Source organism: Antrostomus carolinensis, unplaced genomic scaffold (assembly GCF_000700745.2).
Source record: "Antrostomus carolinensis isolate BGI_N321 unplaced genomic scaffold, ASM70074v2 scaffold23930, whole genome shotgun sequence".
NCBI classification, from domain to species: Eukaryota; Metazoa; Chordata; class Aves; order Caprimulgiformes; family Caprimulgidae; genus Antrostomus; species Antrostomus carolinensis.
Genome location: NW_010286793.1, coordinates 15,771 through 34,412, shown reverse-complemented (window position 1 = coordinate 34,412; position 18,642 = coordinate 15,771). Strand labels below are relative to the sequence as shown.

At 44.2% G+C, this 18,642-nt stretch overlaps 1 protein-coding gene across 1 annotated transcript in view; it reads right to left on the bottom strand.

Moving 5' to 3' along the window:
* Nucleotides 1-1,439: 1,439 nt before the first annotated feature.
* The window catches only part of ADAM19 (ADAM metallopeptidase domain 19), a gene marked incomplete at its 5' end in the record, with an annotated part of 29,783 nt that continues 12,580 nt past the window's right edge, over nucleotides 1,440-18,642 (bottom strand). Inside the window, 18 exons of the mRNA XM_010177385.1 lie at nucleotides 1,440-1,514; nucleotides 2,304-2,450; nucleotides 4,832-5,047; nucleotides 5,603-5,669; nucleotides 5,904-6,039; nucleotides 6,141-6,249; nucleotides 7,347-7,427; nucleotides 8,007-8,211; nucleotides 8,741-8,849; nucleotides 9,120-9,315; nucleotides 10,572-10,661; nucleotides 11,358-11,535; nucleotides 13,239-13,378; nucleotides 13,626-13,710; nucleotides 14,839-15,005; nucleotides 15,812-15,883; nucleotides 17,334-17,399; nucleotides 17,863-18,055. Of these exons, the coding sequence (XP_010175687.1) occupies nucleotides 1,440-1,514; nucleotides 2,304-2,450; nucleotides 4,832-5,047; nucleotides 5,603-5,669; nucleotides 5,904-6,039; nucleotides 6,141-6,249; nucleotides 7,347-7,427; nucleotides 8,007-8,211; nucleotides 8,741-8,849; nucleotides 9,120-9,315; nucleotides 10,572-10,661; nucleotides 11,358-11,535; nucleotides 13,239-13,378; nucleotides 13,626-13,710; nucleotides 14,839-15,005; nucleotides 15,812-15,883; nucleotides 17,334-17,399; nucleotides 17,863-18,055 (2,332 nt within the window). The remainder of the gene's footprint in view (nucleotides 1,515-2,303; nucleotides 2,451-4,831; nucleotides 5,048-5,602; nucleotides 5,670-5,903; nucleotides 6,040-6,140; nucleotides 6,250-7,346; nucleotides 7,428-8,006; nucleotides 8,212-8,740; nucleotides 8,850-9,119; nucleotides 9,316-10,571; nucleotides 10,662-11,357; nucleotides 11,536-13,238; nucleotides 13,379-13,625; nucleotides 13,711-14,838; nucleotides 15,006-15,811; nucleotides 15,884-17,333; nucleotides 17,400-17,862; nucleotides 18,056-18,642) is intronic.

Here is an 18,642-nt window from a genome sequence, read left to right as displayed (position 1 = left end):
GGAAAGAGAACTACCAGACAAGACTCTTTTCTTTATGCCAATAATACAGTTTCTCACATGTGCAGCAGCAATCATGCTCTTTGAGGATTTGTCCATAATAAATCAGACACAACAGAATTGTTGTAACCATAGCTCCAGCATTCCCTGGATTCTCCTAGGAAATAATTTAAAGGGGAAAAAAAAAAAAAAAGAAAAAAATTGGCATAACAAAAGGTCATCATTTAAAATCCTGAGAAAAAACGTACAAAAGCCCAAACCACTAGGAGAAAAAAAACCCAACAAATTCATAAGGGAGGGTCCTTGGGGTCAGAACCATCAGCTGCTTAAAGTGCACACAGACAGATCTCTCCATCCGCATTGTGGAGAAAAAAAAAACCTGGAAAAAATGAGCTGCCCTACAAAAGCACCATGTGTTGCATTAATATTTCTGCTGTTTTACCACCTAGGCAATTTTAAGGTAGGTTTGTCACCGGTATGGGGAGCAGACAGCCCATGCTGAATTACTGCTCAGCATAGACTGAAGCCTGAGGAGACACATGTAAGTGTCTACTGCTTATCCACGGTACCGTACGCTGGAGAGGAGGTTTCAGCACGGGCTTTTGCTGAGCTCCCTTCTGGCCATTTGTTCTGTGTCTTGGCCAGAGAGTTGCCCAGTCGTACCTTGATTGTGTCCCAATGACACAGATGAGAGCGCACGGGCCACTCTGGGGATTGCTGTCGGGTCTTACAGCACTGAGGCAAGACAAGTGCTGGAGGACAGACCGATTGCAATGCTCTTGCTGAAGACAGTTATATGGGGAAAATAATTAATCTCCTCTATTAAAGCTAATCAAAATCCACAGTGACCCACAAATTATTTTAACCAGGAATATTTACATGGTTTGCTTCCTGTTGTGGCTCCACTTGCCACCCACTGTAAACAGAGAATAAGCTGAAGAAAGTTATCAACAGCTGCCTTTTGCTCTCCCAAGAGGCAGCGGGTTCTGTATAGCACCAGTGTATGCTCCTGCAGCTGCATGGATGGGCTGAGGAAGCCAACAGGGCTGGGTCTTACATGAAAGCTCATCAGAGCCAGCACCTGCACTCACAGCTTGTTCTCCCTGGTAACACTTAAATAACTGATCAAAACCACATGAAACCCCCATCGCTCCATCCTTGCATTGGATATTGCACAATAATATTTAAATACCGTATAAACAGGTCATCCCTATATGGAAAAGGCTACTGGCAGAGAGGGTTGAGTTCAGTTTGGCATGTACCAGTGCAGTTCCTGGGGGCACTCCTGCCAAGCCTGACTTGCAGATTGTTGAGTCACATAGGAAACAGGTGAAGCTAGAGGAGAGGATCCAAGACGTGGTCTGTGGCTGTGAATGGTTTTTTGGGTGATGAAGGCCATCCAGTCCCCTGTGAAGGTCAGAGCCAGTTGGGAGCAGTCTGCTTCATGAGTGCCCACGGGAGCCCGGCTGTCCCACTTTCAAGACATTCACTGCTCCAGCTGTCCCAACACCAGTACTCTGGGTGAGATGGAAAATGGGGAGAAAAGAGAGGGGTGAGCACTGATGAAAGAGCAAGCACTGCCCTCTGCCTCTCCCGGAGCTGATGTTGCAGTGGGCCAGGGGAAGCCTGGCTCTGTTCACATGCATTCACACCCTAATGCATCACACAGGAAACTCTCACACCAGGAGCACAATGAAGTTCATGCAGTTTTTTCAATTTTTTACAGGTGGCCTCAAGTATGTTGTTGGCTGGAGGCAGCACCTGTGGTGTATGGAGTGGAGATGGTTTGTGATAAGGGGTCCAGCTTGGTGAGAGTTGAGCTCAGCAACTCCAAGTCCCTTATTAACTGTCCTTATTAAGAACACTTCTGGGAAACACTCCCTGCAGAGAAAGCATCTCCTTAGCCATGGTTAGAGAGGCTGGAGAGGGTTTCTCTTCCTTACTGGGGTCCTCACGCTTGTGTGGACTTTCTGGTCTGCTGCTGTTCACTAGCCATTCTGGGTCACACACCCCCTCATTGCTCAGATGCACTCACACAGAAGTGTTATCCAAGGAAGTGCTCAGAGATGTGGAGGACTGAATTAACTGTTTTGCTTAACCTCTTAAATATTTCATAAGGAACAGGTAAAAACAGAGGCCCCTGCAATAAAGGCAACCAACCCAACAGCCTTTCCGTTTCCACCCATCAGGGCTGTGCATGAAGGTGTTTTGCTGTACAATAGCAAGATTATTCCCTTCAGAGTAGTTTTATTCCACAGTGGTGAGGGGTTGGTGCTGTGCTTCCCATCACCACGCTCAGCACCTACCTCCACCACAGGCTGGAGTCGTCCTGGGGTTCTGGGGTGTGCAGGAGGCAGTGAGACAGCAGAGCTGTTCCCTGGCCAGGCTCTGGGTCTGGCTGGGATGGGATTAGCTGGCAAAGCTCTTTGCGGTGGCCGGGGCCTAGAAATATCCTATGCAAGAAAGAAAACAGTTTTCAATTCTCAGCCTGGATTGATACCCAGCCTGAAAACAGATATAATATTTAGTATTTTGTAAGTCTGAGCAGATTGGGTGTGCAGCTGCACACCTCAATGTCTCTGGTGTGGAGTTAGCCCAATATTAACAATCTAAGGGCTGTAGGATGAAAAACAGGAGAAACCTTACAGACTGGGCAGGAGTCCCCATCGTAACTCAGCCTGTAGCATCCCTGCCTGAGACAAAGGGCGGAAGGGATACAGGCAAAACCACGCTTGCAAAGACCTCTCCCTCTCTGAAGCAAGGAGGGAGCACAGGTGGCAGCTGCTATTGCTTATTGTATTATGCAGGTGATTAGTAGTTTTCAACATGTACCAGCTTTTCACCTATCAAGTTCCATGAAGACCGGATGGCCTTAGGCTGCTGGGTAGCTGGCTTCAAAGTGAGGGCTACAAGCAGGCTAACAGAATTACCATGCTTGGCCTCCTAAATGGAGCTGTGGGCTGAAAGCACCTCATAGTCTGGCTACTAGAGGATCCAGAAGTTTTAAGCCTTGAATTTTGCAAGTAATGGGGAATTTATGTTCCAGAGCCTTTTAATTAGCCATATTTTTAATGCACTTAAGGTTGGAAGCAAATTTCACACACGCTCACTATATGATTGCTCATATAATGCCTGTAAACCCTAAATACACGTACATACGTGTGCCCATACAAACACACACAGCCCTGCACCCACCTACAATCAGTTATTACTTTGTTTGTGCACACAGCTGTCCCTAAGAGGATACTCAGAGCATTATATTTTCCATTTGTCTAATGAATTTCAGTGTCAAGCATGCCCCTGGGGAGAAGTTACCCACACAAGAACTAACTGCTGTTGCTTAGTCTCTGTGCTAAGTCGCTGGCTTACAGGTGTTGAATTAATAAACACAGCTGCACTCACAACTTGGAGGGCACCCAAAAACCCTGCAGTCTCCTGAGACTGTGCATAAATGCGATGCTTGACGGCTGCATCAGCCGATGCTGGGGGATCTATTGCTCTCCAAGGACCTTGTCCTGTGACTGCAGGAAGGACAAGGCAGACTAAATCCCACCGACCATCGGGTCCAAATTGCTCCTATAGGAATAGCAAGAGAGCAAATCTGGCAGATACTGCAAACGTCTAGGAAGGACACTGACACTAGCAAACAGTGAAATTAATGACTTCCCCTGTACCTTCTACATCTTGGGGCTCTCCTCCAACCTAGAAATAGCAAGGTTTCTTTTGGAAATCCTAGGAAAAGTGTCCCATCTAGTAGGTCTGACTGATATAAAGAGACTGGATGCATTTGGGGGGAACACAATGGAGATTGTGGGGAACTTGTCAACAACCAGCTGGGAAGGATACCTATTCCTTATTGACTACAGTCAGCTTCCTGCTTTTGTTTTTCCTGCTGAAGTGCTGGCTTTTCACAGGAACAATGGAGCTAGAAACAAATCTCATTCACTAAAATATTTTGGGTTTGTTTTCCTCTCTACCCTTCAGAGAGATATCCCCCAAAACTGAGCCTTCTGCTTCTTTGCTGGCCCTAACCTAATAAAGCTAGTAGGGAAATACTTTGGTAAAATGGGTTTAAGTCAGTCTGAGTGATTTGCCATCTTTTCCATTAAGAATGTGGAGTCTGTACTAAGCTTAGAACAAAGAGAAGTAAATCAATATCCTTTCCTTATAACCCTCAAAGTATCGTTATGGCTAAGATGCTCACATAAGGTGGGTTAAGTCTAATGGTTCCCATGCAACATGCTAAAGGTCTCATTTCTGCTCCACATCAAGAATTGTCTGAGGCTCCTGAGGCTTTAGTCTGGGAATGGCCAAATGCAATATACCTGGGGAATCATCCCAAGGAATGAGGATCTTTGACTCAGTACTGAACCTCAGACTTATCACTGACTGGTAATCTCAGAAGGGCTTGTTTCCAGGAGATAAAATACATGCAAATGGTAAGAGGAGCTTTGCTAGACTTCCCTAGTGAAAAATCTGTACAGCCCTTTCATTCTTAGAAAAAGTTCTATTTAATTTGCAGCTAAAAATGTTTAGATGACCTTGGTAAAGTGAATGCTGCTTTATGATCCAAGCTGCCTGACTCCAGGTCCAGACTAGAGGTATGGGGGTACCTGAATGAAGAGTAATTGTGCACACTAGAGTCCAGCATGGTCAGTCAGCTACACCACAAAGCAAGGAGGACCACTGGTAATTTCCTGTGGTGAGATGGAGCACATGCCAGTAAGCATGGTAACTCCTACACCTCCACCAGGGTTAGAGAGGCTTCACGAGCCTCACTCAGAACAAACCTCAAATCAAACCACATCTACAGGACACTGGCGTGACTCCATACCTGAGAGCCGGGGGGTTTGGGAGCAGGAGGTGCTGGCCTGCTCGGGGGTGTCCTCCGGGGAACATCCTGCGCAGGTTTGGGCTGTGATGGCCTGGCTGGCTGCCCCACGCCGCAGCTGTAGCCAGTGGAGAAGGCAGATGGCTGCTGCGTGTTTATTCGGAGCCCTGGAGCTTGCTGGGGAGGAGGTTTCGATGGGATTTCAGGGAAGCCAATCACCTGTGCAGAAGAGCCACAAATCCCAGGAGCTGGGGACTTCTACTTCAAATCACCTTTATACTCTCTGCTACACTTTGGAGGATCTGCATGAGGTCTCTGAGCCAGACAGCAGAAAATACTGCCTGCAACACCAGTATGTGTTGTGTATGTCTAGCAGGCATTGATTAGATAGACCAGGACAACTTGGGATCATCAGGCAGAAATGGGAATCAAGAGAACAGAGTAACTCGGGCATTATTGTTGTAAGTGATGCTTCCAAATAAATCCAGTGTTTGCGATTTCTACAGTTTTGAGAGGGTGATGGGTCAGAAGAGGATCTATCAGGAGAGACAAGCAGCCACACTGGTCAAATCCCAGCTCCTGCCTTTAAGGAAATGGCTAGAAATAGATATTACATTCAGCTCCCACTGACTTTCAGCCATGGGGGACATCTGTCTGTTTTTCCCACCCTCTGATAAATCCACTCCCTAATTGCAGTGTGAGAGGGAACCATATCCCACATCTCAGGGCAGCTGCATCCCTCCCCAGGGAGGTGTAAGGTGACCTTGCCCCTACCTTCCTCTGCTCCTGGGGGGTTTTCAACTTGAAGGCAGGGTTTGCGTGCCCATTTTCAGAGGCGTCACTGACAATGAGAGAAAGAAGAGAGTGTTATTTCCTTTATATGTCTTATCCTTTTTCTTTGCTGCATTTTCCATTATATTGTAACTGAAGTCAAAAAATGAGAAGCAAATACTGACTATACCAACCAACCAATTTAGTTACATTCCTCACAGCCTTTGCAATTTATCTTCTGTCCTGACACTGAAAGCGGGGGGGGGGGAATGCAAGCAGACAAGGCACAGCACTGACAATTTACCTGAACTGTGGGGTCTTCTTTAGAGAACAGATGGCAAATTTATTCCAGCATTTCAGATAATAGAATAAAAACACAATTCCAATGAGAAGGAGAATGGGAGCCAGGATCGCGAGAGTTATCACAACTGCTGAAGGGCCTGAGGGCAAGAAAAAAAGTTAGTTAAATAGAAAACTCTCTGCTCCCAGTCTAACTCAAGTCCTTCTGAAGTGCCACCATAGTAGAGTTGATCCCACTCACCTTGGGGTATGGGGGGACCACTGTCCAAGCTTCCTCCCCTCCCTGGCTTGTTGCAGAACGGGGGGGCCCACCCCTGGTTACAGTGGCAGTTCTTGTTGTTATTGCAGACCTGGAACAGGAAGACTCAGAGACTTTAGTGCCAGCTCCTAAAGAATCTGAAAGCTAAAAAAAATTAAGCCCTTACTGGATAAAACACTATAGAAGAAACTCTTATTGACATAAATAGGGAGTTAAGTGTCTGGAAACATTTTATTTTTAGGGACTGAAAATGCCTTTTATTTCCTCAGAAATTCTCCCTTTCTCCAAAAGACAAGGGTTCTTCAGCTGAAGTGCTACTAACCTGGATTCAGGAGAAAAGCAGCATTTGGAAATGCCTTCCTCTTGTTCATATCTCTAAACTGAAGGACACAACTCTTCCCTTCCATCCAGTGAAGATTTCTTATTGTTTAGGTCCATATTGCTTGGCCCATTGCTATTTGTTTTATCGGCTAGGCAGTCCCTGGAGGGTGGGCTGATCCCTCTGATTAGGGAAGTCCTGTGCTAATTGTAGGGTTTAATTTGATTCTGTGGAATAGCTGACAGTTGCTTCCTACAGCTTTATGGATTGTGAGAAATGAAGCAGACAGGGAATGAAAGGGTGAGGTGAGACTGTTTCCTTGTCACGGGGCCTCCCAAGCTGCTCAGGGAGGTACACACTGCTGCACGCTGCTGTACTTCCCGCTCCTCTCCACTGCCTTACTAGACCATGGGGATAGAGAGATACTGATGTTTTATGCCAGGAACATCAGCAAAAGGTAAAAAAAATGATCACCAGCCTTTTCCTTCTATCCCCTGGGGGCACCGCAGAGCACAGTTTGGGATAAACTGTTCTAAACATGACTTTTTACTATGTTTTCCCTCAAGAAGTCTGATTTTTTTTTTTTAAATTCAATCTAAAGTGAGCCCAGAACATTTTTCTGTAAGATTATCCCTTCTCATTTTTCATTCATTGTAATTCATATCCCTTCTTAAATCCTATGTCAAAGGGACATTCATGGACCAGAAAATGCATCAAACATAAAAGGAATGTGCAAATTAATAATCAAGAAGCAGAATTAGGGATGGAACCTAAGTGTGGTATCAGAACTGAGCTGAACAACCATCCACAGATGAATGATAGTTTATGCTGCTTCAGTCTGAAATAGAAATGAAAAGGAAGACACCTACTCCATGCCCATGGCACTTCTTGTTACAGGTTTCAGAATCAAAGATGATGGATGTGTTCTGGCAGCGTCCCTCAAAACAAACCTGCAGATAAAGGATCCATAAACTCAGCGTTAGCTCTTTGGGTTATGTACCAGGTTACTGTCTTGTGTTACTTTGTGACTTGCAGGGTCTCAGACACCTTGGCAATACAAGAAATACCCTGGGCAGAACAACAGGCCATGAAGTTAACCTGGTTCCCAAGCAAACATTTAACACTACCCAAAATCTCAGCTAAGGTGCGTCAGAGAAAGGAGTGGGAGCTCAGAAGTTGATAGCCTGGCCATGCCCATGTGGCAAGTTTCTGAAGGAGCTCTCAGGTGTCTTGATTTCTAATTGTGTGTCTCACTTCTAAGCAAGACAACCTCAATCAACTAGCAAATCCCAGATTTAGCACTGGCCCTAGACTTCATCTGGCAAAGACTTAATGTATGGCCTTTGATGTGTATTCCTCCATTGCTTCTCAGAAGCCTCTAAGAAATTATTTGTCTATCAAACACAAAAATCCCCTAGAAAGGTATTAGATGTAAGAAATGAATGCCTTAATAACCATAAAGCACTTTCCAGATGGAAAAGTGATACCCTGAACCTCCCCCAATCCATTACAGGCAGGACTGTACCTACATGATGGCTCCCACATTTTGTTCCCGTCAACACCAGGCCAGGATCCAGCATCTCCTTTTCTTCACTCTCAGATCTGTACACATGGGTCCCTCGGCACCTCAGCTGTGTCCTCTGCGTGCGGATAGTTGTGTCTATGGCCACCGCATTGGACTGCAGGGGTTTGGAAGCAGAGCTCTGGCACTGGATCTTCCCACATTTAGCATCTCTGATTTCAAAGGAAAGGCTAAAGTGATTATTTCTGGCTTGCTGAATGTTTTGCAGGCATTTGCTCTACATGTAAATTAAAACAGCAGTGTTGAGTCATTGTTCAATGGCAAAGGAGCAAAAACCTCCCAAGAGTTAGCCCAGGCAACAGTGTCTGATGGGTGCTGATGGTACCATTTCACTGTTCCCATGGGTAGGCCAGCCTCAACAAAATCACAGATAAGACTAAGAAATGTTTGTCTCAGTTAAAAAGCTACATTTAACTTATGGATTTGAAAATCCTCTTCTGTCAATATCAACAAGATGTTTTAAAATTCAAAAGGCAAGGAAAATGATAAACTTAAAGCTTCAGTTGTAAGGGCTCTAAGATGGACAAAGATGCAGCTGGTTTCCCAGGAGGGAGGGAGTGAAACCAAAGCATGGATCAGTTTCACCTACTGGCTGCCCATAATTTTGTAAAAACAATATATAACAATATATAAAAACATATTTTCCAATGAGCAACTTGTGGCTGCCACTTTGCTTTCTACCTCATTTCACACTTCCTGTAGCTGCCATAGATGTCCTTCCCACAGTTTCCGTAGATGTCTCCAGCAGCATTAACCTTCTCGAAGCAGGCATCTGGTGCTGGCCTTGCTCCTGCATGGAAGAAACTCATGTGGCTGATTCCTGTGGAGCTGGGTAGCCTACCTCACTTCACATCAACCCCTCAGTTGTTCTTTTTCTGGGATGGTTTGAATGTGGCTCGCTCTCTAAGGGAGCAAGGCAAGAGAAAAGGCTCCTCAGACTTTGCCACTGATAACAGTTACAGAAGGTACTGCTGCCTTACACAGGGTGAATAATAGCAGGATGTGACATAATATTGCAAGTTCAAAGGACAAGATATTTCGCTGCAGATAGTGTCCTTACCAGGCCCCCACAGCTGCAAGCACTGGTCTCTATATGTGAGACACATGCCACTGTAGCAATATGCCTGTCCTCCATCGCAGGAAGCTCCATCAATTTGGTAAGAGTTGGGGGGGCAAAACGGTGACTCGCCAGTGCAGTATTCTGGGAGGTCACAGAGTCCTGATCTTTCCCTGCACGGAGTTCCGGGAGACATCAGCTAAAAAGATACAAAGGGAAAAAACATGAATTATTGCTTGGCTCCTTTGTGGTTTCATGTCTGCACAATGTCTCCCTGTAGATAAGAAAAAATCCTGCATGCATCACTTCATCCACCTTATCTTAGGTTTTTTGAGGTCAGGAGTGATCGAATGACTCTGTAACTTCATTAACTGGGTGAGCTGTGTAGAATCAAATTAATGACTGGATCACTTCCCTAGGTAGCAATGACATCATGCCCAGAAAATAAGGCTGCCAGATCTCAAGGGGACACTGATCCATCTCCCTTTACCCCAGGGTAGGATCTGATTTACCTAAACCATTTCTGACAGATGTTAGTGTAATCTGTTCTCAAAACCCTCCCTGTTTGGGAAGTTTGTTTCAGTGTTTACCTGTCATTTCTGCTGGAGACATTTTCCTAATGCATAACTTATGTGTTCCCTGTTTACAAATTTACCCAGTTCATTCTTGTCCTGTCCACCATGGACATGGAGAACAGAAGGGTATACACATTTACATCTAGGAGGTTTTTTCCAAGTCTCTTGTGAAAAGAGTGAGTCCAGGTGGATTCCTGGAAAATTATTCTCCACATGCTCAGGATAGGTCAGTAAGAGCACACAGTCAATGTGCAAACATAACAAATAAGCTTAAGAGAAATATTTGCCTATGCTCATTTTTGAGTTAATTTGTTGTCAAAGCTTGAGATCTTTGGCTCCAAAATCAGAAACACATTTTAACCAGCCTCTATAAGGAAAGCTGAGATTTAAAATTATAGTGGTCACACATATATAATTCTCTTTGCTATCATTTCTTCAGCAAGGACCTGGGCTACACAAATTCAACTGCATTCCAGAAAAGAGAGTTTGGAGAAAAGACAGCATCCAGCCTATTCCCCAGAGGAAGTATTTGCTCTAAGAGCTCTGTCTAGATTTCTTCTAGAGCCAAAGGAGAGAAATATTAATTTTAATTCACCCCATTCCTAAGTGTTTAAGAAAGGCAGTGTGTCTTCAGCCCAGCAGCACTCACAGCTCATCTTAAGCTATCACAGGAGTCAATTAACTTAGTCAGAAGAAAGGACCCCACCAGTTCAATAGCACTCGTAGCTGTTGTACCTAAAATTCAGACCATGTTGCTTGCAGGTGAGGAGCTGAACTCCGTATTCGGCTGTGTTTGCTCCCTTTTCCCCTCCATTTTTCAGCCTCACACTTCCACCACCGTTATTCCCTACCCTCTCTTAGGAAAACCCAGAGATCCCACCTTGCACTGATGACAGCAGCTGCCGTGGGCACATTCAGCACCCAGCTTCAGGGAGCAGGTGCTGGCATTGCAGCAGGGATTCTTGCATTCCTGGAAGACAGCAAGATGCAGCAGAGTTTACAAGGCAGATGTTCAAGACAAGAACGTGCTGAGCATCAAAGTGTGAGGCTGACGCTAATCTGTTCTGGTACTTGATGAATTACATGCAAAGTAGCAGCCTTCCTTCCACAGTATATTCAGAGTACCAGCATGTGCTGAATTACAGCACTGCATAATTGCATCGTCTGTTGGACTGACTGGATACTACAGGTTGTGCTCATTACATCAGATGAGTCTGGGCTGCTTATTCCCATTCCCTTCCAATTCCCTTTTCTTATTAGTCAAAATATGAATTTGGAGAAGTGAGATGCAGTGCTAAGAGAAGCTCCATCCTTACCAAGAATGGAGCTGTAGGAAAAGTGAAGTGATATACAAATATGGAACTGCAACATCTAAGATCACTTTTTCTTTTATTTTTTAAAGGAAATTTTCATCACCTCTGCTCAACCATGGATTACATCATTCCTGAGTTGTGGGATGCATTATACTATGCACTGTAGATTTAGTTAGACACGATACTTTACAACCTTGATTTACATTACATATACACTTACATATAGGGAAGGTATGCATATCTCCTGCACCAAAAAAACCTGTTTACATATCACATAACTGTATTTGCAAAATACACAACAAAATAATTGTATCCCATTAAACCCCAAATGATTGGATTGGAACAATTCTTACCTCCACCTCTCCACAGTCACACTCCTCCCCCTCTTCCAAGTAGCCATTTCCACATTTCTTCCCACCATACATTTTTTTGGTATCTGGCATATTGGAGAGACACATCCCTCCACCAGACTGCAGATACTTCTCCAGCTCTTTTCTGTTGCACTGGTTGAACACCTTGGGGAACGGGTGCCTGAATAGGGACAGTGTAGAAAAATAACATGATAGATCTGAGCAATGGTTTAGAAAACCAAAAATGAGCACACACAACTCGTGACAAGTGCCAAAGGGCACAGGTCTCTCCCTGAAGTGTATGAAATTGTGCTAAAGCAGGTGGTGATTTTGTGTGCCTGTTCCAAATCAGATCCATCTGGATTACATTTGAAGAGAAGGTGAGATTGTACTGCAAGAGTGCCTAGGAATATAATGGCCTTAAAAAATAGACTTTATTGAAACAAAATACGTTGAATTAGTTTCAGCTTTGATAGCTGACAAGTATGGCCATCCTTACCTGCTTGATACTGAAGCTGTGGCTTATTCCCAACTCTGCTTCAATAATTGTGAAAATCCAGCACTGAGAATCCAGCCTGAGAATCACTTGGACTGTGGATGACTGCTTGTGAATTTAACTAATAAAAATAATGTTTCATTTTTCTTATCTACTGCCTCATTGCAAAGGATATAAATATTTTCTATTACATTAATTATTCATTTCTGTTGCTACAATGCCTGAACCTATGCACTCTATATATGACTGTGCATGTGTGCGTACTTGTTGTGTGTTGGACATTCTATACATCAATATGTTCTCACTTCTCACCTAAATGTACTTCCTTATTTGGAGGAAACCATTCACATAAAAGAAGGTATCTAATGCAGATAATTTTGTTAAAACCTGCTAAAGCCCAAGGAGGAAGGCTTGAGGAAACAGGGAATGTGGTTTTAAATGAATGAGTTTGGCTGATGTTTTTACGTGACTGAAATATAGAAGCTTTTGTGGTTCCTCATCCAAAATGAGCTCTGGAATCCTTGTGAGTTTCCAGAGTTGCTCTCGCTTCCCCTTTTTCTCAAAGCCAGCTATTTCTTCACTTCTAAACCCAGGCTTTCTGTGGCTCACTGAAACCAAGCAGCATTCTTAAGAAAACATGCAGTCATAGAATCATAGAGTTGTAGAATGGTTTGGGTTGGAAGGGACTTTTAAAGATCATCTAGTCCAAGTTTTCATGTCTTCTGACTTAGAAATATAGCCCTATCACTGTGCCTTTTACTAAAATCAGTTCTTCCCTGAAGCAAGCCTTTGTCTTCTTGTTACCATGCTATAACACAAATTATCTTTTCACAAAGTGCTTTAGAAACCCTATCAACTACCTACCTACATATCTCTTGTGCAAAAGAGAAATGAAACCCACAGAAACCTCTACATGCCAAAGTCACACATGCTGGTTACCCCTTGTTCCTCTCTACTTGCTGGCAAAAGGCAGTCCAGGTTTTGCAGAAGGATGTGCGCGTATATGCATTGAACTTGCTTTGGGGTGGTGAATCATTTGGTAGGACACAGCACAAACTCAGAGATGAGGGGTTAGAGGGGTCCCAAACAGTCCCTCAGGGCAGAAGATAGGAAAATTTTCCTTTTTACCAGACAGTTTAGAGCTCCACTTCTAAATGCTGCCAGATCCCTACATTACCTAAGGCAAACCTCAGGCAGGAACAAGTTCATTGGGAATTTAGCAAATTGCTATTGATACACGAGCCAGGGTTTGTCCAGCAGTATTTTCTCTATAAACATACTGGCTGCAGCAGGCAGCAACAGACCCACCTTCAGTCTACATTTCTAGTTCTTACTCCACCAAGGCTCCCGTAACGAAGCCCTTTGCATTTCAATGTGAGAAAACTCACCCAGTTGCAGAAGCCATGATGCAGCCTCCATCTTCTGCAGGGGTAGTACAGCAGCCAGCTGAATCATGATTCATTCCAAAATTGTGTCCCATCTCATGGGCGATGGTAGCAGCAACACCAATGGCATTATCAGAGTGATCCTGTGCAAGGTCAAAAAGGCACATCAGCATTTTACCACTGCCTGCCCTATGAACCTCTGAGTCAATGGGATAAGTGGAACTTCTCATTACTACATGTAGAAAACATCTACTGAAGGTATTCCTGCCTATGAGCAGGGGAGCTAGAGGCTTTCACGGGAAATATTTTCTTCCTAGGCTTTAGGAGGCATCTATCCTATGTATTCATTGGTGGCAAGAAACAATATATTAGGTGTTTGCAATTACTTACCATGTTTACTCCTCCTGACTGGAAATCAGAGCACATGGCCATCACAGGAGCCAAGCCTACTGTGGTACCTTGGAAGGGCACACCCCTAAAATCAACCCAGAAAGACCAAGAAATAGGACCAAGGCACTTGAGAAGGCAAATGCATCCTACAGTCCACAGCTTTATACAGATACACAATGTTGGGTGAATAAATTTTCTTTAGTATCTTCAAGTACAGGACATCATAGCAGAGCTACAAAGCCTTAAGAACTATTTTTCTTGGACTAATACTTTGTTTTATGGGCCATAGAGCAAATCCTATTTTTTATAACGGTCTGGTGCCAAAAAGTGTCCCACTGAGCTTTGCAACAAGCACAGAAAAGTCTATTTCTGGATCCTTAACTGAGTACTGTGTTGAATACTTAATTTACCTTAAGCCTGCTATTTGCCAGCTTGGGATTCAGGGACTTGACAGAGTACTAGATAACACCTTTGAGGTGCAGCCACGCTTGGCTCCTGCCTGGCAAACTGGTATTCTGCACCCTCCCTGACAGCGTTTCTGAAATGGGAGCCTTGGAAATTGTTCTCAGGACATGACTAGGTGAAGGTAAAACCAGTAATGTTAAAGGGAAAAAAGCAAACCAACAAGTAAAACAAGGGAAAAGGCATTGCATCTCAGTTCTACAGGTTTCTCCTCTGACTCACCACTATTTACTGATGGCTTAATTAGTACGGGAGAGGAAAGGAGGTCTAAGAATTGCTGCTAATTTTTCTTCCAATGACATCTGCTTTGCTGGCCATAGAGACTGGCCCTAATGAGATCAGTAGGATGAGTCACAGATCATGAACAAGCTCCCAGCACCATGTCCCCTGTGTCTCAGTGAGATGAGTTAGGAGTAACTGCCTTCCACAAAGGGCTTAGCTTTCCTTTACAGATCTTGCTTATGGTTCAGATTTCCTTGACACTGTACATGTAGCTGTGACAGATCACGTGCAGCTGCTTATGATAGGCACACACAATAAAGCTGGTGCATGTGTACTGAGACTGCTGCAAACCCTGGGACCTCCACTTTTCCTAGTGTGGTTGTGCTTTGGGGGCCAGAGCTTAATGCTGGCTGAGTGGCCACTACATATATCTGCCAGTTTGAACTTCAGAATATAATCTTACATACTGACTTCCCACCCACCCAAGCCACTTGTAAGAAACAGGTTATTTCAGGAAAAATAAACCTACGTGATTAGTTGGGCATTATCATGTTTTCTATGCACCCGCTCTTTGCTACTCCAGGCCAGAAAGGACTTCAGAGTGGAGTAGGGATTCTCAGTTACATCGCATTTATTCCAGTTACTCCAGATCTCCAGTCCCACCAAGGCAATCCGGATATTCAGGGATCTGTAAAACTACGATACAGGAAGGAAAAGAGATGACAAAATGAGCACCACTGATTTATTTTACTGTGTTTTTAATCTTGTATATAAAACCTGCTAAATGCTACTACAGACACATATGCTCAGTGCATTGCAACTTAGTGCCACAGCTCTGCAGAGAAAAATGTGCAGCACCCACAAACCTGAACTCAATTGAACTAGAGATGCTGAACTTTCATTTTAAATGAATGACAGAGAGACAATCTAGAAAAACAGAGACTGAGATCACGTTGATTGTTAGATATGTCAAAATTCCTGAAAAGAGGAAGGTAAATAATGAAATAATCTGCTGCTCATGTCAAGTACAAACAGGGTAAGTCTTCACAGGTGCTGGGGTGAAGGGAGTGGTGGAAGGGGCTTAAGGGGAGAAGGGGAGTAGATCCAAAAAGCTGTGATATTTACTTCAGGAGCACTGGGTACTATGTGCAAGGATGACATCTGAAGGTTCCTTCCAGCTCTACTTGCCAAGATTTCTACAATTTAAAGTTAATAACTTAGTCCCTTGTCAAAAAGCAGTATTTAGGTGACATAGTTAATACAGAGATGTATTAAAACACAGAGATGCTCATGCTTGCTCCAAGGTAAGGAATGGAGATTCCCCCACCCTGCCCCTGATGTACAACAACAAAATTGTTGTTGTACATCAAACACTCCCCAAAGTCTACTGGGGAGAACTATTATTCTCTCTCCCAAGAAGGCAGTCTTCCTCTGTCACAATTGATTCTCATAATTCATGATTTGGACTTTGCTTTCCTCAGTTCACATACATCTGATCTCACCTTATCTACGTAATTTGCAGCCTCCACTAATTTAAGCCTTGTTGCTTCGACACTGAAGTGATTCTTCTGAAACTGAAAAAAACATGTCAGACAGCACAAAGGCAACTAGAAAGAGCTGAAATGTGTTAAAGCAAGTCACATTACTCTGCGAATAAGAAGGTAACTATCAGGTGAAGCCCAAAAGCCTTCTTTCAGTGTACATCTGACTATAAATCCATCTGTACATGTATATTCAGAATTCATCCCTGGCATCCCATGGCAGGGATGTTACTCAAGCCATAGCAGTAACTCAGTGGAACAACCCAAACTTATCAGAGCCCCCAGAGCCAGGGGCTGCCAAACTGGCAGGTAAAATATATGGTAACACGACTTCATGTCTAAGGTCAAGGCTGACGTAGTGCTCATCATATCTCACATCCAGAAAATGGAGGATGCATCTCACTCATTCAATGAATTTGCCTATTTGAAAACCACCTGGCAATTAATGAGTTAATTTTAGCAAACTCTTTGATTCAAGGAATTAAAGATTCAAAATGTTCAGATTTTTGTCTAACAGATGACAAAATCTGGGACTATTCTTATAATCATAGTATTGTTTTGGTTGGAAAATACCTTTAAGATCATCAAGTCCAACTGTAAACCTCACACTGCCAAGTATGCCATGGAGACAGTAAAGCAAGGGCAGTTAATCACGACACTGCAAGGGTGTCTACCCCAGCGTGTCTAATGAAATGGTGAACAACATATGGCAGTTCCTGGGTGTAATGTGTTTTCTCATAGTCTCTCTGCTGCCTAATAGAGAAACCAAAATAGGTTCTGCTTCTTTAGTTTTCCCCGAATAAATGATAGCCCGAAGCACTACGTCGCTTTCCCTATTGGAGTTTCAAGTTGTAAATTATGAATAAGACCAGCTTGACTCCTGTCTGTGCTGGAGATTAAAAGATCAGCAAAACACCGCATGGTTTGCTCTGTCAGTAAGTATGTCTGGCGTGTTGTCCAGGCTGGGGACGGGATTGCTGACTTCACTGGGTTTCTTCCAGCCCTATTCTATGATTTGGAGCCTTGAAAATGTCTATTTATATATCTGCTATCAGCTCAGAGCAGAGGATAATCACAATTATCTTCTCTAAGATTAAGTGTACTGCAGAGTTAGAAGCATGTTGTTCCTGGAAATATCCAAGTCACCCTAAACTGAGGGCAGCCCCTCCCGTCGACAGCCAGGGCTGACCACTGGTACCTTGGGAGGCAAGAACTGACCCTCAACCCTAGTCTTTCAACCAAATCGCAACCTGCATCTCTCCCCTGGCCAACAGGGACTGATGGTGGAAGCAGACAAGTCATGGCTGCTAGGACAGAAGTGACCAAGACACAGCTCTCCCTCTCTGCTGGTGGGGGTAGGACTGTTGGGATGACAAGAGGAAACCTGTTGAGCTTCAGCAGCTCTCCCTGCCCCAGGAGATGCTGCAGGTGGGATGCTCGCTCTGGGCCAGGTACTCAGTATAAACATGATCCCTTTTCTTACCTCTGCATAATCAGCCACGAGCAGAAGCTCCACATACTTCATAGCCTGCAGAGTCTCCCGTTTCACCTGCGGCAGCAGGAGCACAGGTTATTTCCCCAATATCTCCCAAGTAACATTTTGTAAAACACACATATGGGCCATTTTTCCCAGTTTGTTTTTCACTGGCCATTCACCCCACCCCATCACACACAGGGACCTCCAAGTGTGATTGACTTAGAGTAACCAAGTATCACAAGCCAGTTTAGCTACAGCAAGTGCCCAGGGGTCTGTCCTGTTCATGTATCAGATGCATAAATCTGTGCAGGAAGAGCTCCAGCCTGGATTCCTCATGCTACACAATGGTCCTCAACACTCATTTATTTCCCTGCAGGAGCCACTCTTTGGCAAACAGCTTGCTACAAACCATCTTAAAAATGCTCCTTCATTTCACTTTCTGAGCTATGCTCCTGAAGAACAGCAGGCTCCTCGGGCTTGGAACAAGTAGAAAATTTGGAGCATCATGCATGGACCCATTTTGAGCCCTGCTCACCCTCTGTCGAGGTGGTTTCATCCCGGTTGTGAAGTCCCTGAGCCAGTTTTCAGCTGTGTCCCCGGTGCCCTGGTAGCCACAAGCTCCTCTCTGCAACCTCAGGTCATCCGACCTGTAGATCAAGTGCTGGTTTGGGCTGTCGGGAACTGGCTCTAAGATATAGCTGGAATTGCTGCTCAATACGATAAGTCCTCTGTTCAAACAGGAAGCAATAACAGGGAAAGTTAATTACTATCACAGCAACCGGAGAAAGGCCCTTCTGCTGCTGCTGAGCTCCCATCTGACCCTGGCAAGGCACTTATCCTTACCAGGCTGTTCAGTTCATTAACAAAAAGGATGGGGATATTTTGAGTTCAGAGTGGGGAATCCCTGGGCTTGTATATAATAAAATCCATTCAATGGGCCTCAGACATTCAATTAAGGGGCTATTGGAGAATGTGCTGCAACAGCACTAGCCTGAGAAGTACTGATTTTTTAAAGTACAGCTTTTCCTTCAAGGAAATGTGTCTTTAACAGAACTGACCTAAAAAACATGAAGATTTTGTTTGTCAACAGGAAAAAACACAGTTCTCTCTGAGACTTGCACATGGCCATACAGTTCTGGTTTTCTCAATGAGCACGTTAGAGCCAGGAGAGCTGGAAATCTCCTGTTTGATGCCCACTGGAAGATCTGTGGCTTGATAGGCAGCAGGCTGCCCTGCAAAGGCTCAGAGTGAAAACAGCCATGTGTGCTCAGCTCCTGTGCCTTCCTGGCAATTAGAAAATGATGTCAAGGAGCTG